At 42.9% G+C, this 22,203-nt stretch overlaps 3 protein-coding genes across 4 annotated transcripts; 2 read left to right on the forward strand and 1 right to left on the reverse strand.

The window, feature by feature from the left end:
* Positions 1-1,785: 1,785 nt before the first annotated feature.
* On the forward strand, positions 1,786-7,289 carry ap1m2 (adaptor related protein complex 1 subunit mu 2). Its single transcript, XM_042103121.1, has 12 exons — positions 1,786-1,976; positions 2,821-2,977; positions 3,349-3,416; positions 3,931-4,061; positions 4,359-4,506; positions 5,046-5,172; positions 5,511-5,653; positions 5,749-5,820; positions 6,136-6,294; positions 6,462-6,587; positions 6,713-6,788; positions 6,874-7,289. The coding sequence occupies exons 1-12, from the start codon at positions 1,935-1,937 to the stop codon at positions 6,897-6,899; spliced, it is 1,275 nt and encodes a 424-aa protein (XP_041959055.1). The 5' UTR covers positions 1,786-1,934; the 3' UTR covers positions 6,900-7,289.
* A 92-nt stretch (positions 7,290-7,381) lies between these two features.
* cdkn2d (cyclin-dependent kinase inhibitor 2D (p19, inhibits CDK4)) lies at positions 7,382-10,653 on the forward strand. The gene is made up of 3 exons (XM_042103170.1): positions 7,382-7,937; positions 8,342-8,537; positions 9,653-10,653. Exons 2-3 carry the CDS (start codon positions 8,397-8,399, stop codon positions 10,022-10,024), a joined length of 513 nt encoding a protein of 170 aa, XP_041959104.1. The 5' UTR covers positions 7,382-7,937; positions 8,342-8,396; the 3' UTR covers positions 10,025-10,653.
* A 5,279-nt stretch (positions 10,654-15,932) lies between these two features.
* si:zfos-323e3.4 (volume-regulated anion channel subunit LRRC8C) lies at positions 15,933-21,815 on the reverse strand. 2 transcript variants are annotated; one of them, XM_042103073.1, is made up of 3 exons: positions 21,424-21,815; positions 20,442-20,590; positions 15,933-18,712 (listed from the first exon to the last, which is right to left on the reverse strand). In XM_042103073.1, the coding sequence occupies exons 2-3, from the start codon at positions 20,580-20,582 to the stop codon at positions 16,400-16,402; spliced, it is 2,454 nt and encodes an 817-aa protein (XP_041959007.1). In that variant the 5' UTR covers positions 20,583-20,590; positions 21,424-21,815; the 3' UTR covers positions 15,933-16,399. The 2 variants fall into 2 exon arrangements, with proteins under 2 accessions (XP_041959007.1, XP_041959006.1); XM_042103072.1 differs by having other exon boundaries at positions 20,442-20,594; positions 21,424-21,814.
* Between the last annotated feature and the right edge of the window lie 388 nt (positions 21,816-22,203).

Here is a 22,203-nt window from a genome sequence, read left to right on the forward strand (position 1 = left end):
ACACACACACACACACACACACACACACACACACACACACGCACACACAGCCGACAAGGTTTGAGGATTGTGAAGCGATACAAAAGGTCATTATCAGCACCTTGTAAATTAGCACTCTATAATCTTTGCAAGAGAGATCAATGTACGCACCACATTCACGTGAGTGGTTTAGCCACACACCGCTCAGCACCCCGAACAGCCGGAATGACTGACCTCAGATCAGACTCACATCTCTATATTACAGTGTAAGACTTGGGAGCGGAAGGTTTGTCATTATTCAGGATGTTTCAAAGCTTTTTACTTTCCCTGTTGCTTACTGAAAACACTGCAATGTTTTTTGTTGTTTATTTTTGGAACAGCAGGGGATTATGCAGCAGAGGGATCAAGACATGGACGTTTTTTTAGATGTTTCCAAAATACTCCTCCAGAATTGTTTTTTGCAGCATTGTCTCAAATATATATATCAACTGAATTTAAAACTTGGCACAGTCATTGTAGCCTACAGTATGTGTTGAAGTGGTTTATTGCTGAAAACGTCACTTTAAATGTGCATTGTGAATATTTAGACTGTAGCACCATCTAGAGGAAATCCATGGAACTGAAATACATATCCTTGGCCACTATTCCATAGGTGTGTCTGTCTACCCTTAATGTGTCTGTTCTACCATGCTTCTCATCTTATAGCATTTCATAACCTTTTATTAAGTTCCTATCAAATAAATTAAGATATAGTGGTCTATGGAAAACAGTGTGTTTAGGATATTTGTCATTTGTCATTATTTAGGTCATTTGTCCCCAGGGCCATAGAACTGTTCAATGCTTCACTAAAGGGAAGAGGAGAAATAGACTTCTCTGCATAGTCCGTCTGCCTCTCAACCTTCTCCATGTTTGTGTACTGACTGTCCACTGGCCCACTGTTTTTTACTGCTACACTGTTTACATGCTATATTAGCACATATGCACAACCCCTCCCTCCCTCCCACAGCCTGGATTGTGGCCTTACTTAATACTTATTTCACCAATGGCTGTAACCCTATTACTTCAACCTATTCTTGCACTGCTATGGTTTTTTATATTACTTTGTCTACATTATTCTCTTATATGTCCTATTTATTTTATGCTGGTCTCTAGACTTTATTCTTGCACTGTTGCACTGTTGGACTTACTTATCTGCACCGACACTCACTCTCATAGAGCACCTTTCCATGCATACAGAATCACAGGCTCAGTCCCTGCCCTGTCACTGCAAGCGCCTAATGCTTATTCATCCTTATGCACACTATGTGGATATTTGATTTAGTATATCTAGTATTTTTAGTATTTTAGTATTTTTTTTATCTTCTTCTGTCTTTATTGTTCAGTGGTTTTTATATACTTATATTACTTTTTATGCTGTAAGTGTATGTTGTGTGTGATGCCTGTATGCTGAGACCCTGAATTTCCCCTTGAAGCAAATTCATAGGGCCAAAGCTTATCACAAATGTGACAGACTTACACAGGCAGCCACAATAGATTTTCTTATAGCAATCTTGGCCTTCAATAGTCCTAGCTCAACATATAGGCTACATTTATAATTTGGCTTTACATGACGTTAGTTTGGCCAGAAACAAACGACACAGGATGTTTGCCCTAGAACTTTAAATGTAGGCTACTGGCCTATATAGCCCAGGAATGGGACTATCGAAGCGTATAGGTAGCACGGCTAATCGTAGAAGACTATTTGCAATCATAAGCAGTAGACCTAAGCTACAGGTGATGCTGTAAATGTTTTACCTGTCGCACGATGACGTCAACACGCAACAGGGAAAGCAACCGAGGAATCCATGACACGTTAGATTGCCTACCTGTGTAAAATTACATTGTTAATGGGATCATTGTAGAGTTTATCTTAAAGTTCATTGATCAGATTGTATTGGTCTTGAAACATTTCAATAATGTCAGCTTCAGCAGTATTCGTGTTGGATTTGAAAGGAAAGGTAGGTAATCGCGCACGCTGAGCTATTGATTGTGACAGTTGATACGATTGCAGAAACATTTTGTGGTAGCCTAGACTTTGTTTAGTTCACCTCAGGCCATGTTACACGTTTTTGACTAACTTGAGGGATGTGGGTATAGGTTAACAATTCTTACCATGACCACATTCATGAAATCAATAGTTTATTGATGAAGTCATCGCCGCTCATTGTAGTCTACTACTAATAGACCTACTTCCGTGAATGCTAAATGTAATCTGAAGGTCTCGAAGAAGAAAAACCTTTCAAGGGCAGCCCTTTCTCATGCAACTTCAAAGATAAAATAGCCTAACTCACGTTTAGAGCACAAACAAAATTCAATTATCAAACTGAAACCCTCTTCTAGATTAACGTTACCACTTTTTCATGTCTGCATGTTTCTGACATAAAATAAAGGAAGGAAAACTGAAAGTTCATAACAACTAGCTTTAGAACACGAGAAAAATTATTGCATGCGCCTTGTTATTGTTGAGTGATAGGTCTATTGGTCTTATACAAACTAGCCTAAGGCTTAGTATTTAACCAGGCCAGACTGAGATGTAACCTGACACACACCCCAATGCACTGCTGCGTCACAAAAGAATGAATGAGGGGGCAGTGAATGAATTGAGTGCATTTTCTTAGGTGATTTCCAGCCTGGCACATTATTAAAGACATCACATGTAGGCTAGTGCCACTTGAGACTGATCTAAGATAGGCGATGAATGTTTGAATGTGCAATGAATGCTACAGGCACTGGATGCCAGCGGCATCATGCCACTCATATTCTTGCACAACACTGATGACTGCAAACCCATTCTACTTTTAGGTGCTGATATGCCGGAACTACAAGGGCGAGGTAGATATGGCTGAGATTGACCACTTCCTGCCCCTACTCATGCAGCAGGAAGAAGAGGGTCTTCTCTGTCCCGTCATATCTCACGGCCATGTCCACTTCCTGTGGGTCAAGCACAGCAACCTGTACTGTATCCTAGAAAAAACAATTCTGTCAATTCCAGTCTCAATGATGTAAAATGCTGTGTGATTCCTAGAATTGTGATGAACAACAGCAGTCTAAATACTATATAGGGTAGTTTATGTTATTGTCTGTTGGGTCCACATAATTGTAATGATTTAAAATTAATCAGGAGGGGTCATTTGATTTTGATAAATTAGCTAAATTTCTCCCTGTGTTCACCCTTAAACCTTTTTTAATTTATTTTTTTTATAAATGTTACAGTATTATGAGTTGTTCATTGTATATCCAATAGGGGCTTTTAGACGCAAGGCAAGTATGGGAAGTCAACTGGCAGTTGTAAGAAAATTGTAAACTGTATGTCCTTGACTTCATGATCAGTGGTGGCCACTACCAACAAGAACGCGAATGCGTCCTTGGTCTACGCCTTCCTGTATAAACTTGTGGAGGTGAGTCCCTGTTACTGTACAGCACTGGACAAATCAATCCTGTAACATACAATTGTATTATAGAGTGTTTATATGTGTTCACCCTGATATAAATAGGCTGTCTCCTCCTTTACCTTAAAACTCATCTTCATGCTGTTACTCTTTAAGGCCTGGTGTTAATCAGTGGCCACATGGTTATGTAGTGGAGGTCAACAGGTCTGTTGCAAAATGTCAAAGTATATAAAAACACTTTGCATAGAATGAAAGGAAAGGTTTGCAATACGATTTCCAAAATGAAGAATTATGTAGGCTAACTAAAGGCACACTATCTATGTTTTTGTCAAAAATTTAAATAGTTAGTATTAATTGTTTACCTAACTTTAATTTACCTATTTTGTATTCATTGTTTCCTTTACATTGTTTGTTAACTACAGAAGGTAAACAGAATACCACTCCCCAAAAAAGCATTTTTTTAACAAGAAAAACTGAATAGGCTGCAGGTTTTAGATTAACCAACCTGTTTGTATGTATGTAGGTGTTTACGGAGTACTTTAAGGAGCTGGAGGAGGAGAGCATTCAGGATAACTTTGTGGTGGTGTATGAGCTCCTGGATGAGCTGATGGACTTTGGCTTCCCCCAGACCACTGATAGCAAGATCCTCCAGGAGTAAGAGATGCCGCCTGTCTCCCAATCACACTTTGTTACACCGTTTCCTTCCACCTCTCCTCTCTCTCTCTCTCTCTCTCTCTCTCTCTCACACACACACTCACTCTCACACACACTCACACTCACACACACTCATTCAGACACACACATATGCAGAGTTGTTATTCAGGTCATGTACAGTAGGCCTATTTTAAATATAAGCTAATTATGTATAAACAGGCTTCACCTGCGTGCCCTTTGAACGTTCAGGATGGAGGGTTACTTCTGTCTGTCTAACCCGTTTTGCCTCTGGTGCAGATACATCACTCAAGAAGGCACCAAGTTAGAGGTGGCAAAGACCAGGGTCCCCACCACAGTCACCAACGCTGTGTCATGGAGGTCGGAGGGCATCAAGTACAAAAAGAACGAGGTCTTCATTGATGTTATAGAGTCCATTAATGTGTTGGTGGGTGTCTCTGTTTCTTTGCGTTGCTCTGGAACATCTCTGTCTTCATTTGTATCTCATTCAAATATTCTGGTTGTACAAAACCACTTTCGCGTGTAGAGACGTACAGCCACAGAAATGCAGGCTTGTGAGCCATTGTTTTCACTATCTGAATTATCTAACCATGTAACAGATATGGATGTAATGCCAGTAATTGCATGCAAAAATTATCTGCTTTTTACCATCCATTGGTATAAGCTTATTACTGGCATCAAGTCAAGTCAAGTCAAGTTTATTTATATAGCACATTTCATACACAGAGGTCATTCAATGTGCTTTACATAAACAAAACCAAACGATAATAACAAATAAAAGCATAGAAGGGCAATATAGTCAAAGAATAGTTAAAAGGTAAAGATCATAATAAAAAGAAAACATAAAACACAAGGTAAAATCATTTAAAAATAATAAAGAGCCAGGACTTCCTTGTCCATGTCCCTGACATTAGCTGTTGTTCTAATGTATTATCATAATAACGGCATAGGACTGTTTTGCTGCAGGTGAACGCCAATGGAAGTGTGATGAGTAGCGACATCGTGGGCAGTATCAAACTGAAGACCATGCTCTCTGGCATGCCCGAGCTCAGGCTCGGCCTCAACGACCGAGTGCTCTTCTCTCTCACTGGCCGTACGTGTCCGCAATCACCTCACAGGAATTTACATTGAGAGTCAGTCAGTAGTATACTGTGTCAAGGAACGGAGGAAATGTGGGGGAATTCTGTCACCTGACAACTTTGAAATCAGGTTTCATCTGCCCACGGAGATATTTTCCTAATTCTTAAGATCATAAGTAAATGTACACCACTTTTATCGTCCTACTCTTACGTCATGTTACATACAAAGAAGAACCATGCATGTCAACTTTCCTCATGTTAAAAACAGTGAAATGGTTAAAATCACTTACAGTCTGTAGTTGGCAGTGTTTCCAGCTTTAGTTGTGTGTGTGTGTGTCTTGTGTTTTTGTAGGAGACAAGGGTAAATCTGTGACCATGGAAGATGTCAAGTTTCATCAGTGTGTGCGTCTCTCGCGCTTCGAAAGTGACCGCACCATCTCCTTCATCCCCCCGGACGGTGAATCAGAGCTCATGTCCTACCGTATCAACACTCATGTAAGACTGAACTTCTTACGCGTCGTTCTGGTACCCTGGATGTTGGATTTGGTGTCCGTATATCTTGATACAGCAAAATCCATTCTCTTCCTCAGGTGAAGCCTCTGGTTTGGATAGAGTCGGTCATTGAGAAGTTCTCCCACAGCCGTGTAGAGATTATGGTGAAGGTACAGCAATTATCCATTGACATCCCACTACTCTCGTGCCAAATTGATGCTTCTGTTAGGCCTACACTTTGCCTGTTCGATCTGATGCCCACCATGCATAAAATAATAAAATGCTGCATTGCACAGAATTTCTGGGTCAGAGGACAAGGTCATTAAAGAGTGGTAGTGGAAAACCGAAATCAAAGGGGCAATGATTAGCCATTAGCCATTGATCTGTGTCCTCACACTCAGCCCAAAGAACAACTCAGCTCCCATATAGACTGATTAATCATGATGACCTATAACCATGAAACTTTCTCCTCTTTTGTTTTTCAGGCAAAGGGTCAGTTTAAAAAGCAGTCTGTTGCTAATAACGTGGAGGTGCGAGTGCCCGTGCCCAGTGATGCAGATTCCCCCAAATTTAAAACAAGCACCGGCCACGCCAAGTACGTCCCGGAGAAAAACCTTGTCGTGTGGACCATCAAATCCTTCCCCGTGAGTGTAATTGCAGGCAGATGTTATTGCAAACAAAGACCACGGTGAAGCCCCCTCACCACCTCCTCATGGTTATTTGATGACCGTCTAGGGATTGGCGAGGAATGATTGGAATGACTGAGAGTATGTGCGTAGTCACATTTTTGTTTTTGTGTGTTTTGCTCAAGGGAGGAAAGGAGTTTCTCATGCGCGCTCACTTTGGGCTTCCCAGTGTGGAGAAGGATGAGATGGAGGGCAAGCCGCCGATTACAGTCAAGTTTGAAATCCCATACTTCACAGTGTCAGGAATACAGGTATTTTAAGTGTGTGTGTGTGTGTGTGTGTGTTATTGTGAAATTATTTCCATTTATTGTCATTCCTTTACTGCCAGGAATGCAAAGGCTGACAGTTGTTACTAATGCTTTCCTTTCTTATCAAGGTGCGGTACATGAAAATCATTGAGAAAAGCGGTTACCAGGCTCTACCCTGGGTCAGATACATAACACAAAGTGGAGGTATATTGACATGTTTCATATTTCCTTTTAAATGTATATTTTTTTTCACCCATCCAATTCTAAAAGACTTGTTTCTTTTATTTAGATTACCAGTTGAGAACAAACCAGTAGGCTATGGTGATGTTACAAGATCCTTTACCCCAGGCAAAGCTGGCCCAGAAGATCAAACCAATGACCTTATCATGGAAAGCTATTTTGAATGTCACACTGACTCCTACAAACATATATGATCACTTTGGATAGGATATTGAACATCATTGTCCAATGCACACTGTTGAAGCTAGGCCTGTTGTATCCTGGTAATAGCCTAGCGAGTTGGCCTATAGGCTGGATTAATGTCTGTTGAAATCACAAATAGGCCTTAGGCTATACTTGGTGGCCCACTTTTAAAATTGTAATATATTTTGTATGAAATTATGTCAGGAAAAACATTTTATGATTGGTTGTGTTTGAATTCATAATCACATAAGCTTTAAGTGCAATTAAATTGTGCAGAATTTACACGTTTGTTTTTTTACTTGACTTTACCAAAAGGAGCAGGGGGATATTAAATATTTGTTTTCATAAATGTTATTTAATATAATGTGGTTATAGCCTATAATTAGCTTACCAAACATTATGTTTGACTTAGCAGTAAAAGCATTTTGGGCAGACTTAAGTGACAGAATGCTAAAGCGCGACTTGCTTGGGACGTTCTTGTACTAATTTGCTTAGTAACCCGCCTTTTTCTCACCGGCTTCAGAAATTTACTATCAAAGAATGAAAAGATGAATGAACAACTTGTAGCTACAAATAACGTTCTCAAATTGCCCGCCTTCTACGCTCGTCGTTATCATTGGTGGAGAGACAAGTTACCACGGTGATACTGTAGCAACCATACTATTACTCCGCCCTTTTCACCCAATGTGGAATGACAGCAGACTTTTTCTGGCTTCTTATTGGTCGAGATACTTTCATCGACGTTTGTAAAGAGATACTAGAGTTAACTCTTGGTTATTCTCAGCGCGCAAATTAAAGGTACTGGAACGTCGAAAACGCTATTATTTGTTGTGATTTATTTGAAAAGCAGACGTAAACAGTAGCCGGAGAGCAAAGAGGATACCTAACGGCCGCAATATCCACAAAACAACAGGCAAAAGACTGAACGAGGTAAGAGAGCACTGCTGTCGTCGCTGATTATTGTTTCGTTTCCCTATTTTTAAAAACCAGTTAGCCGGACTGCTAGGCAACGTTAGCCAGCTAGCTAATCTACTACATTATCGTATTATTTATCTCAGTTTTCGCTTTCGCAGTTTTTACCACTGATGTCCTTGGGGGTAGATATTATTGTGCTAGTGACTTTTTAAAAGGTAACATCACGTTTTGTAGTGTGACAGCCTGTTGAATTAAATGGTTATCTAGCTATCGTTAGCTGGTAAGCTAAATAGTTAGCATGTCTGAAAAATAAGCGCACTCGAAGCTAACGTTAGCTAACTTTATCTAGCCCAAGAATGCAGGTTAACGTAAACGTGTTCAAGCAGGTTGATTGAATTGTTCTTTTATTATTTTCATAGGTCCCCGGTTGTATGTCGTGATAGCAGTTGTCGAGAGCAGAAACTCGCCACCGCCATGGTTTTAAGTGAGAACGATGCTGGCAAGGGCTTGACCACTGCCGCTGCGAAAGGGAATACAGCCGAAGTGCGACGGATGCTGGAGGAATGCCGGGTACATCCAGACACGGTCAATGAATTTGGCCGCACCGCATTACAGGTAAAATATTCATCATTCACAGTTTGTGACCTTTACTCTGCTTCGTAGCTAAATTGTTTTGGTGAACGAGTGACGTGGTAAAACCCATAACGTTACCAGTTAGCACCTGAGTGGGCGTTGGCCGGAGATTAACGTTTGCTAATAACTATACATTACGTACTTACTTGACACTAAACAAGTTTCCCATAACTTGTTGAAGGCAATAAATACGCGTGTTAGCTGTTAGCAGATTTTCTGAAAATTAACCATAACTTTTTTTACCTTTAGGACACAAACAATAACGTTACATTGTAATGTTTACATTTTCCTTTTTTTACAGAAATGTCAATTTTTCCAATTATTTAATATGTCCATTGTTAACAATAGTCATATAGTACATTATGCTCATATGTAATTTTGTGTCTTTTAATTTGATAAATAATTAGATAGATAGATAAATAGATAGATAGATAAAAAAAAAATGTGTATGTCTCCTGTACTGTATCTCATCTACTTAACTCCTAGTTACTCTCTATTGGCTTCCTATAGTGGCCATAATTACATTTAAATCTTACACTTACTGGGTTTGCTTCCTACTATCTCAATTTTATGATCAAGCTGTACATCCCCAACTGCCCACTGCGGTCTTCTGATGAGTGTCTGTTGTGTCGACCAGTCATAAATGTTAGGTCAAATTCAAGACTCTCTTCCTCAGGTGGTTCCATGTTGGTGGAATGAGTTGCCTGGTGCTCTCTGTTCCTGTGATAGTTTTGGGTCTTTCCAGAGGGCTCTAAAGGCATATCTGTTCAGCATGCACTTAGTTAATTAAGCGTTTCTTATGAGTTATGGTTTGTACATTATAGTATTTGTTTATTTTCATTTGGCTATTGATTGCATTGACATTATTGTTTATTATTTGTATTCTCTTTAATGTAGTCTTACCAACATTTTAAAACTGTTTACTGTTCATTTTATCTATTTTATTGTTTTTATTTGTAAGTCGCTTTGGACAAAAGCATCTGCCAAATCCCATAACCACAGCCATGTATATAAGCCTTGTGTGAGGAACAATATGTAGATGCCTTTACTAGATAACAGGATATTGTAAACAGACTGATGTTTATTGCTGTCTGCAGGTCATGATGATGGGGAACACAAATGTGGCGTGTCTACTGTTAGAGCATGGTGCAGACCCCAACATCCAGGACCGCTTTGGTGTGACTCCTGCACATGACGCCGCCCGCGGCGGCTTTCTCGACACCCTCCGGGCTCTAGTGGACTTCGGTGCATCAGTCAACGTTCCAGACAACTCTGGGGCGCTCCCCATCCACATCGCCATCCGCGAGGGCTACAGAGACGTGGTGGAATACCTCGCGCCGCGGTCCAACCTCAGCCATCACAACACGAGTGGGGAGACAGCCCTGGACGTCGCCAGGGCCTCCTGCACGCCAGACGTGGTCGAACTGTTGGAACGTCAGTTAGAATCTAGTCTGACATTCAAGTCATAGCAGAAGACACGGGAGTTCCCGTACTCTCATTCTTTTTTGGTGAAATTTCATATATAGGATTTGTAATAATGTGTATCCTTAGATTTTCCCTGTTGTGGTAGTTTGGTAGCCGCATAGTAGCCTATAGTGTCAACATTTTTTGGAGGAAATGACACATCTTTGTTTTTGCACAGCGATGTACCATTGAAGGTACTGCAAACCTCGTTTCATTTGGGAGTTTGCCATGCACATTTGTAGATTGACGAATTGTCATTTGTTTGTTCATTTTTCTTGTCCATTTTGTCTACACACTCGAGTAGACATTTGAGCTGTTGATTTTTATGAAAATATGAAATGACGGCTGCACTCCTCCCTTTGGTTGGTTTTGCAGTTTGCACTGATGAATTTGTAGCAACTTTTTTTCTCTTTTTTTTTTTTTTTTTTAAAGATGTATGTGTTTGTTTCTTGTATATAAAATGTATGAATTTATATGTACTATTTATTGAAATATTGTACATAGGAATTTTATGTTTACCACTGTGGAATGCTTATTGTTATTTATGAAAATACACATAAACCCTACAACAATTTTGATGTATTCACACTTCATTTCTTTAGTACACAAATAAAGTATTGCCCATATTTATTCATTTTGAGTTGTTCATCATCCTTCCAGATTATCAAAAAGAATTTTCAGTTGTTACACAAGTCAAAAGAGGTAGGAGACTAAATTATATTGGAAGTGCACACTGTGCTGGCACTATTTGTAGTAAAGGGTACATTCTTTTGGTTTTACATGTCCGGCGAATAGAGCCTATAACTGACCTTGGCTATTGTTGCTTGTAAACAGGATGTAGTCCAGTTTTGTCTGCAGATGCTATGTAAAGACCATTTTCCCAGGTCTGAGGACAGCCTGACAAATTGCAAACTGGTAAATTTGCATATAACATGATTTTTGAACTATCCCCGTTCACATGCTGCTGCTGTAACCAGTTTCCCCTGAGCTCTGAGTTAATGCCAAAGCCTTTCTGCTTGCTCAAGAGCCCAAACATTACCTTTGATGTTTGAGATTTTCATACCACTAAGCCGTGATAATGTAGAATAAAGAAAATGTAAAAAGAATACAATTTCAATCTATCTTGTTCATTATTACTAGATTTCATTAACCTTATCTCTAAAGGTCATGGTGAAGAAAAAAATAAAAGAAATAAAATAAGATTCCAACTATAGTAACATACAATGCTTCCTTGTCTGGACATGTTTCCATAGTATCACTATGTTTTAACCAGTTTATCCATTGTAGTGCATGTGTTTTTTTTATAGTATCATGGTTTAACCAGTTTATCCATTCTAGTGGACGTGTTTTCATATCACTATATGGTTTAACCAGTTTATCCATTCTAGTGTCACTGTCACCACAAGAGGGCTCACAAACCTTGGAGACGATTCAACCTGTTGCTCAGAATATCACAGAACTACATCATTCTTGTAGAAAACTGATTTGCAGTGTGCACTTGCTTTGTCTTCAACACAATCCGGTTGAAAATACCTGCTAACTGAAAACTTGCCTTAGGGCAGAATACAGTGAATCCTACAAGGTGCATGCTGGGGAGATTCTGACAGTTCCAATCTAATATGGATGTAAAATTAATTAACAGATGCCAAAACATCTTTATAGTACACAAAATATGTGTAAAATAAATCATTGTTTCAGTTTTACCACCATGTCAACATTTCATATCATATTTTTATGTCTAGTTTTACCCTCCTGTTTTACACGCCTGCCTGTGAATGCAAACAGATGTATAGGGCTGAAGGAGGTTATGCACAAGTTCACAGGATGCAGCTGAACCCTTGTTGAAATATTTGGTTAAAGGTCTGAGGGTATGGTGCTACATTCCCCTACATCCCAGAAGGCACTTAGTATAACATGTTCTTGGCTTTTGTTTAAGTCTTTGTGGCCTCATATGCAGTGATCACTTATTCTAGAGCTAAATGCATAACGATGGCATATGAAACGATGAAATGATCACTTTAAGCTGGATTACCCTCTATCCACCTCAATAGAATGGAATAGAATAAAATTATGGAAGAGGATGTTTATCTTACTGTACTGTGTCACCTGAGGCGTAAAAGTCTAATTTACAAAGGCATTAACAACTCGACCAGCATCATGATGTGTCTTCCAGCACAGGGTCACCTGTGGGCTTGGAGAGAGCTGAAAGCGAGTGCTTGTGTGGCAGCAGGGTCGTGATTGGGTTAACAAGGAACATGTTGGACACGCACACAATGGCTCTGTTGTTTGCAGAAGGCTTTTCTAGTCAAAAGCTCACCTGTCCCATCTTGCAACTAATCCCTGGCAGCACCTTCCTGGGTTTTTGACTCCTTTTGTCTATTTGGTTTGCTAAGGTGTAGAGTAGAGTGGGGTTTTTGGGAAAAGTGAAAAGAGGACATTGTCACTCAGCCATGAGTCAGATTCATGTATGCCTGATTAACGACCCTCACATATTTAATACAGAATGTTTCTTACAGTACTGAGAACTTGAATGCAGACATTTTGTTCACTTTGTCAGACATGGGAAGTTTATAAGAGGTAGGCAAGGCTGAGTGGCAGCACTGAGCTGGAGAGGAACATTTATAAGTTATGCAGCAGGACATGCTCAACATGATGAATTTATGACAGTCACAAAACTGGAATCGCTTTGCTCAGAGGAGTGAGCACGTCTGTAGACTCTGGAACCACCGGACAGGGTTTACCGTAATCAGGACTTGAGTTCAGTGCTTGCTACAGCTGGTGTCAACACTTCTCTGTTACTGGGAACTCCCCCTATCTCTCATGGAGCTCAGTTGTTCTGGAACACAACCGAAAGTGTTTTTCATTCTCCACCAAGGACAAGGACATTAAATCTACTGGGAAATATCCTTAGATACTGACACATAAATAGACACAGTATGTACTGTATGTACAGATAACCATTAACTGGACATCAACATGGTGGTGAGACAGATTGCTCAGACGTGTGTTTGTGGTGGGGTTAGTTGTTATCATAGCAATGCAAAAACTTTGTTGTGGAAACATCATAGAGATGGCCTCTGATAAGCCGACTTTATAAACCCAAAGAGAGAAAACTACGTCGTCCATGGTGATGATTCAGAGTGTATCCTGTCTGATAGGCCGCAGCCATAATGGTCATTCATTATGCAATCCAGGGGCTCTGTTTTGGGAGCACATGGTGAACACTGGTCATGACAGTCATATTCCCGTGACGATGTCTCAAAACTGATGTCTCAGTTTTGTGGTGGGGACGCAGAGGTTTGCATCAGCCACTATTTGGTTCCCTTCCTCGGCACATAAAGTGACGTGATGCGTACAGAAATTCCCCTTTTTGTCAATTTTAAACTTTACAGTTTGAAGCCATTATTTTGAGAATTACATTATGTTGCTTTAACACACGCACAAAAAAGGTCTGCAAATTTACTTCAATTTCTGTCAATTACAGACACATAGAGTCCCTGTCAAGCCATCCATCTCTAGTCTTGTATATAGTGTAGAACACCTTGTGACCAGACTACTTGGTTAAGAGACAGCTCTTTCAATAGAAGTATGAATCCATGTGATGCTGGTCTCCACCCAAACCTCATCCACACACACCAGCCTTTGCTGTGTATTGTTTGTTTGAAACTGTCTGAGCACCACCCTCTAAAAAATTTGGATTGGATTAGAATCTGTCAAACACACTCAATTCACTAATCATACCGCCCACATTTACATCACTTTCCCACAAATGCCTCCCAGCTCTCACCACACTTGTCTGTTGTAATATGCCTAGTGCTGTGGACAGTCCTCCCTAACCATGTTTGTTATTGACCGGTCCTTGATCTCTGCGACACGTCAGTTCTTCTGCTAAAACGGCGTTCTTCCACTTGCACAACAGTTGCCTCCTTCTTTCTGTACTGCGCACAGAAAATGCTGAGACGTTTTGTCATGTTCTCCTCATGTTCTCCAAACTCTCCCCACTACAGCAGGTGTTTTGTCATGTTCTCCTCATGTTCTCCAAACTCTCCCCACTACAGCAGGTGTTTTGTCATGTTCTCCTCATGTTCTCCAAACTCTCCCCACCACAGCAGGTGTTTAAGGCATCAGCCAACGGCCACAGTCCTCACCCTTGCAAACAGCCATTACATCCTCAACAGGAGCCAGTATCACATCCCACACAATGTTTGTTCAGTTGTACTCAGATGTCCTCTTGATTCAATGTTATCTGTTGGTTTTTTATTTCAGTGATGTTCTCTTTTTATACTTCCATGTTTGGTTTTGTCAAACTATGTTTGCTTCAGTGGTGGTATTTGAATACAACCAAGAGAGTCGAGAGGAGTTGTTGTTATGTCAGGAAGATGGATGTTATCCCTTTCAGGCACTAGAGGGCACACAAGGTGTTCCGAGTCACCTTCGAGGGTAAAAAAGTGCTTTGTCACTGCTTTGGCATTCAGGCAAACTGGTGATGTCATGAAACCATTTTGATTGCCGCATTATTCGTAGATAAAGACATTTTGTAAAGGTCTTAATCTATTCATTTTCATGTACCATGTACAAAGTGGTATCAAATAATAGTTAAGTAATAGTCAGGAGATTAGCATGCTCATATTCTGCATGTTACACCTTGTTGAAAAAAGTGCAATGCAGACTACTGAGCTTGCTTGCTGCAGCGTTACTTCCTCAACCCACCCACCCACCCACCCAACCTCTCAAATATATATATATATCTCATAATTGTCCCACCCACTGAAACCCACAATACATTATCATCATTACCCCCCCCCCTCCCCCTCACACCCACACCCACTGAAACCCTCTCAGATAATTCATTGGAGAGACAGAGATAGTGTGAAATTGTATTATATTGGACACACCATGAAAAACAGACGTATGTTAATTCAGAACGGTCATAGAATGCATTTAGTCATTGCTCAGAGGCTGTTCACATGCTCCAGAGCACCTCTAACTGTTTGACTATCGGCTCCTGTTACACAAACACTCAAATTCCATCCACACTCATGTCATGCTGTAAGGTTAAGGCGGGGCCTGCAAATGATTGGCAGATAGTGCCAGTGCTCCCTCTCGTTCAACGGTTAACCAGTTCCGCACACCTTTGGAAAATTCCACTGGGTGTGTCTGATCGGTTTGTTGTGCAGGTCAGGTAGGTGGGAGGACCCAGAGAGGAGTTCGCTTGGACCGCTTTGGCTGCCTGCATTGTGTTTGGAGATCAGGGTGGTATGCGTCTGGCTCTGCTGGTGTCACTTACTACAGAGACACAAGAGTGGACATGACACCACGTTGGCGATTGTCCAACTGTAACCTGAAACTCAGCACTCTCTAACTGTGTGAAAACTTGATTATCCAGTCATTTAGGCCTACAGGTCATTCGAATGGCTATTAATGAGCAATAGATACATTCCTTTCATTTTGCAAATAAAACGTTTAGGGTTGGAATGGATTCATTAAGAATTTGTTAAACAATAACCTAGGCTAAGTAATTGTATGGTGGTGGTGGCAGCATATCTACCTGTTTTGAATAACAGTTCTGGAAAAACCTGTAGTGCTGTTGCCCCTTTTCCCACTTGCCCTTGAGGTCATACAGTGTGCTCAACTCAAGCGCCAAACATGAGCCTGATAAAAACATGAGACTGATACAAAAGGGGAACGTTTTTTCAGCTGTGTATCACACTCGGACTCCCACACAGCAGTCACTCTGTCTGCCCTCTGAAGCTGTACTGCTTTGATGTTGGACTGAAGTGGACTGAAGTGTTTTCAAAAAGAAAACAGTTAAGAAAAACCAGGAGTGCACTTAACGTCAGAGGCTAAAGTGAAGAACAGTCAATGTCACTGTGTACAGGAATGGTCAATCAATATAAGAAAACGCTTAGTCAATGAGTTACTAACCTGGTTTTCATTGCCTTGAGTAAAAGGCATTTTAAGAAAAATAAGCAAACAAAGTGAAATTGCACAGCTGGGAAAAACTACATATACAGGTCAGGTTATACAAATAAAATGTTGCATCCATCATCATTCTTACTAGCATTGTTTTTAATGCCAATAAAAAAGTATTAAACAACATAAAAAAAATATTAGATTCTCTGGGGTTTCATCAAAATATATAAATAAGCCCAGACCAACCTGATTTGATCTCATACAGTTCACAGGAATAAATGTGCATGTGCTTCTTTACTGAGCAGAACACTCCCTAAAATGTGAAGGGCTTCAGCAATTCATACAGGTATTTTACTTAATGTAAACACTGAGTTCTTCAGTTCCCAATACCCGCTGCTCTGACCATCATTAAGACACAGAAGTATGTTTCAGCTTGTTCGGAGGCATTAAAGGCACGTGTTCTGTTTCTAACCATCATCCATTCGGTCACGGACCTCTGATGGCAAAAGTTCTAGAAGGCTCTGCTCGACCACAACTCCACTGAGTTTGAGGAGCGGGCAGTCCCCGATCTCCAGGGGTAGAGACTCCAGGCGGTTGCCCTTGAGTTCCAGGCGAACCAGCTGTGCCAGGTTGGCCACACGAGACGACAGGTAGGAGATGCTGTTGTTGCCCAGCGCCAGGATCTTGAGCCGCTTGCAGGAGAACATCTCCTCGGGCAGAGACTCCAGGGAGTTGAAGGCCACGGACAGGTACTGCAGGCTCTGCAGGCTGCCGATCTCGGTGGGCAGCGCCGAGAGCTGGTTGTGCGACAGGTCCAGGTGGCGCAGCTTGGTGCAGTAGTAGAGGCGCGCGGGCAGGCGGCGGATCTTGTTCCAGCTGGCGTCGAAGGTCTCGAGCGCGTGCAGCTTGCCCACGTGCTCGGGGATGTAGGCGATGGCGTTGTGCCAGAGGCGCAGCGTGGTGAGGCGGCGGCAGTGCTGCAGGCTCAGGATCTCCTCCACGGTGGTCAGCTTGTTCTCGCGCAGGTCCAGCTCCTGCAGCGCGCTCAGGCTGAAGACGGCGCTGGGGATGCGCTCCATCTGGCAGCCCATCAGCTCCAGCGAGGTCAGGCTGCTCAGCTTCTTCAGGTTGCTAAGCACCTGCAGCTTGACGCCCTCGTTGTGCACACAGAGCCGCTGGAGCTGGCTGGCCACGTCCACCACGCTGGGCGGCAGCTTGGTCAGGCGGCCGCGGAGCGTGAGCACGCGCAGGTCCTTGAGCTCGCGCAGCGAGTCCAGCGAGACGCTGCTGCTGCTGCCGTTACCGCGCGAGGCTTCGGCGCCCAGCGGTCCACTCAGGTGCAGCTCCTCCAGAGCCTTGAGCGTGTACAGCCACAGGGGCACCTGCTCGGCGCCCTCGAAGGTCAGCCGCAGCACCTTCAGCGTCTGCTGCAGGTGGGCCAGGGCGGCCAGCTGCAGTTTGGTCGGGCAGTGGACCAGCACCAGCTCCTGGAGCTCGGTGAGCTGGGTCAGCGCGGCCGGGATGGTGACGTGGCCGCTCAGCTGCTCCATCTTGAGCGACTCGATCTCGGGGATGTCGAAGACGGTGTCCGGCAGGCCCGGCAGCATGAAGAGGTGCAGCTCCAGCCGCTGGCTGGCGTTCCGGCTGAGGCGCGTGCGCAGCTTCTTGACCGTCCAATCGTGGTTGAGGTTCACCTGCCGCAGGCGGCTCTCGCTCACCTCGGAGAGGAAGACGGCGAACCGCTTGGCGTAGAGCGGGTCGTACCGGTCGCTGAGGTGCAGGAGGAAGGCAAAGTCGTTTTTCATGTCAGGAATGTCGTTGATGCCCGTTTCCAGGCGAACATGTTCGAAAGTATACTCCTTCAGTGACCGATGTAAAAGCCAGTACAGGGAATATATGCACAACAATCCATACACTCCAACGAAACAGATGTAGCAATAGGCCAGTTTAGAAAAAAGATTGGCCTTGTTGTGGTTACAGCAGAATATGTCAAAGCCGGTCAGATCTGGGGGCACAGAACACTTGACCACTATCTCAATGTTGGGCACCAATGATGCAGTGTAGGCAGTGATGAGGAGAAACTTGAAGACCTTCAGGGACGTCTGAATGACGTACATTTTGTAGAGAAGATCAGCTTCTTCCACGTGGGTGCGGAACTTCTTTACCTTCTCGAAGAGTGCCTTGGCTTGCTCTCCTTCCTTTTTGTCCAAGACGGAGGCGGCAGGTTCCGGCAGCTTCATCTCCGGGTTGGACACCACCGACGCGGACCGCAGCAAGGTCACGTTCTCCCCGTCGGTGCCCATGAATCCGTCCGGGTTGATCTTGTACATGCTGCTTCCTTTCCTCCAGTTGACCAACTTCTCCTCGCCCCGCTCCTCCGACACCTCGCTGATGGCCCGCGTGGTCCAGGGCGAGTCGAAGCACTTGCCCAGGATGTTCACGAAGAGCTCGATCTTAGAGGACGTCCCCGGGAACTTGAACCAGAAGCTGCTGGCCACCATGAAGATCATCGAGTGGATGACCACCAGGTAGGGGAAGAACTTGGCATACCAGTGGACGGCGCGCTCGTAGCAGTAGTGGTTGACAAAGACGTACTGGTGAATGTCCAGGCCGTTCTTGCGGCCAAACACCTCGAGCACGTTGGGCTTGAGCTCCTTGGTGATGCTGAACTCCCACAGGCTTTCATTGGCGTGGTACTCCCGCACGTGGTTGCAGTTCACATCCGCTTTGGTCGGGCCGACGATACGGTTCGGCAGACACGAGATTTTCTCCTGTGTCAGCTGAGAAAGAATGGAAAATTATCATTAACAAAATGTTGGGGATCACTGTCACAATGTCATAAAGTAGCATTAATAACATGAAAGAAAAGACAAAAGTCATTGTAGTGGAACCGTGAGAAAAAAAAAAGGAAAATCCATTCACAGGGTGTGGGAACCATACAGGTCACAAACAGGTCATTCACTACTATAAAGATTTTCAAAAGTCAACTGTACGAAAATCAACAAAAGATGAATATAAATAACTGAATTATTCCATATTGGAAATTAGGCACATTTATCTGAATGTATTTGGAGACCAGATGTTTTATAATTCAGCACATCATGGGCTTTGCATCAATACGTTTTGTTCACCTTTTAAGTCACACTGTGGGAACACGATGCTAAGACAGTCCTCAAGGAACAGATTATTATCACGGCCAGAGATGTGAGGAATGGAATACAAGGGGACGAAGAGTGACTAATCCAATTTTATTGCAAGTAGGTCAGAGGAGTCAAACAAAGGCAAGAGTAAGATTGTGTCTGCTCGCTAACAGGGCATCACTGAGGCAAATGTTTTGCTGATGAGTTCACCCAATCACTGTCACTCGACAACTCGGTGTAACACAACAGTGTTAATTCTGTGAGAGGTATTCATACCTCGCTCTCTTCTTACTCTCATTCTCATGCTTTGACATCAGGAAAGCCTACCAGAATTGATAATCCTCTAAAGGTCTTTGTTGATAAGATACCGCTACATAAACAGTTGTAGATAGTGTTGTAAATCCATCAGCTTCTTACCAGATATGTACAGCTGTCAAAGCATTATTAGCCTTGTTTGAGCAATGATTATGAAATGTGAGGCTGGTGATTACCACAGATGTAACTTCTCACATACAATACAGATTCAGATATGGAAAACACAAGCCCTTTCCCAGACATTCTGGTGACAAGAAGAGCTGCTCACATCTTCTCATGTCTGTCTTCTCTTATGTCTGCGTGCAATCTCTTAGAAGTAAGCCTACTACAACATAAACTCAGCTGTCTCACAGCATGAGCTGAGAAGAGCTAGTATTGGTGATGGAAATGTTCTAATTCACTTGCACTTTGCTCCTGCTGCTGAGTGAAATAGCATTAACACACACACACACACACACAGGGACACAGGGACACACACACCTACTGTAGGGCTGTCAGCACTTCAGGATATCTACAGATGTCAATGTCTGTCATTGGGGGCAGCCGTGGCCCACTGGTTAGCACTCTGGACTTGTAACTGGAGGGTTGCCGGTTCGAGCCCCAACCAGTGGGCCACGGCTGAAGTGCCCTTGAGCAAGACACCTAACCCCCTCACTGCTCCCCGAGCGCCGCTGTGGTTGCAGGCAGCTCACTGCGCCGGGATTAGTGTGTGCCTCACCTCACTGTGTGCTGAGTGTGTTTCACTAATTCATGGATTGGGTTAAATGCAGAGACCAAATTTCCCTCACGGGATCAAAAGAGTATGTATACTTATAAGCCCTTTCCTTTTGATTCCTAACTTGCTCATGGAGGCATGGCACAAACTCCCACACGACTCCTTCCTGGCCTTATCTCAGTACAGTCATTTGTTTCTCAAATGGTTTGACCTTGAGTGGGAAGTGTTTTACTCAAGATGAAAAGTAGTCTTGTGACCCACCTCATCAAACCTTTCAACGTCAAGATAAACACTCCCGATACAGTCAGTTCGAATGCAATGGCTTCCTGTGTGTCTTACCTGAACAGTGCAGCCGAACACCCCGATCATAAGCATGGCGATACAAAGGTACTCGGAGAACACGTCCCACCATGGCTTCAGGACCCGGTACCGGGGGTTTTGTTCTGAGGCAATGTTCCGGAACTCATTCACCGGGATCATCTTGACAACTGCCTACCGGCGGGACAGGGGACAGGTTTGCCACACAACTGTAGTTAGTGCTCAGGGTGTGTCCATTAATGCCACTGATGTTGTACAAATTGTGGGATGAGAAGTAGCCTACTGAGGATAATATGCTGTTTTTAGCGTGATAATGGAAAGAGTTATAATGAATACAGAGCCTGGATAATTGACATATTTGGGTTACAGAGGTGCGAAGATGCAACCACATCTAAAGAAATACATTTGCATTTTATGTACAGTAGAGACGTGCGTAAAAATAGATAGTTCCTCGCGCGGCCTGCTATGTAGAATATGTCTCGGTAGCCACTGGATAGAGTGAAATCGACAAAGTGAAAAAGGAACTCAAAGTTACATAATCTGTATGGTTTACTCTCTCAAAATGACAGATACGTTTTTTGGGGTGTAATACATTGTTAACACAGTCAGTCATCCATTTCGTGTAGCCTAGATAACCCTCAGTGCCCCATCAACTAGCCTGCTACCGATCTCACCTGCTTCAATATTCTTTGAAGAGTTTGAACACTTTTTTTCATATCTGTTGGAATGCCATGCTTCATTTACTTACCTGTCGCGATTAGTTTACCGGTCTCTTTTCTACGAGGCTAATGTTCCTCAATCCTCATCATACTCTATACGCACATATGATAGGTTACAGAATGGCCTCAATTCAGTCTGGATAGCCTAACAGATACATAACAATACTGTACATGCGCTCAAAACAAATACAATTTCTATCCCGCTCGTCACAAGACATGCCAAACTCAACCATACATAATGTACTCAAAACAATTCAGACATGCCCAGTTTGTAGCTTACTTACATCCAATCTCCTGCAATCCACACAACCGGTAGCTTAAGGTCAGTCGATTATAAGTAATTCAGATAGTGATCCATCTTGGTGAACACCATAGAGTCCCAAACCTGCGAGCGGGCCGTGCTTCAGCTTGTTGCGAAAGAGGACAAAACTTCGCTTCACCACCGAAGCTCATCTGCAGTGGCAGCCCTCCAATCGGGTGAATACGTCCAACACCTTCTCAAACGCGCAACTGCGCAACATCTGAATGTGCAGGATAGACTATTATGACTGTGTGGTGGTAGGCCTTTTGGCCTGTAGAGGAGTATACAATGTCATGGCCACTTTAAATGACAAATGACCATCGATTTTCTTCTGCGCTTCCGAAACGCCCGGAGGGTGGGGTGTGTGCATAGCAGTGGTGGTGATGGTGGGGGGGGGGGGGGGGGGGACTCCTGCACACTCCTTAAACGTCACTGATGCGCTATCATTCCGCTGCCAGATTCATCAACTATGTGAGAAGTGTCATCAGCTAGCTTACTACATAACTCATAACATAACGAGTTATGTTATGTTATATATATTGAAGAAATAACTACTTAATAACATATTTACACCAAACTAGACAAAAAGATTAAAGGACAAAAACATATGTAAACATATCTAAAAGCATTCATGGGTTGACAACTTTCCCACCTGCCTTGAGTTCAAATCTACTGATACTTTGCTTCCACCTTGTGGACAAAAAAGGTTGACAAACTTCATTGTATTTGGCCTTCACATCATGGCCTACTGGAATGAATACAA

Source organism: Alosa sapidissima, chromosome 9 (assembly GCF_018492685.1).
Source record: "Alosa sapidissima isolate fAloSap1 chromosome 9, fAloSap1.pri, whole genome shotgun sequence".
In the NCBI taxonomy this organism is placed as follows: domain Eukaryota; kingdom Metazoa; phylum Chordata; class Actinopteri; order Clupeiformes; family Clupeidae; genus Alosa; species Alosa sapidissima.

Coding starts and splice junctions, on each gene's coding strand:
- ap1m2 (XM_042103121.1), top strand. CDS start 1,935: ATGTCAGCTTCAGCAGTATTCGTGTTGGATTTGAAAGGAAAG. Junction 1,977..2,820: donor TGTTGGATTTGAAAGGAAAG/GTAGGTAATCGC, acceptor TTCTACTTTTAG/GTGCTGATATGCCGGAACTA. Junction 4,062..4,358: donor GATAGCAAGATCCTCCAGGA/GTAAGAGATGCC, acceptor CCTCTGGTGCAG/ATACATCACTCAAGAAGGCA.
- cdkn2d (XM_042103170.1), top strand. CDS start 8,397: ATGGTTTTAAGTGAGAACGATGCTGGCAAGGGCTTGACCACTGCCGCT. Junction 8,538..9,652: donor TTGGCCGCACCGCATTACAG/GTAAAATATTCA, acceptor TGCTGTCTGCAG/GTCATGATGATGGGGAACAC.
- si:zfos-323e3.4 (XM_042103073.1), bottom strand. CDS start 20,582: ATGATCCCGGTGAATGAGTTCCGGAACATTGCCTCAGAACAAAACCCC. Junction 18,713..20,441: donor TGTTCGGCTGCACTGTTCAG/GTAAGACACACA, acceptor ATTCTTTCTCAG/CTGACACAGGAGAAAATCTC.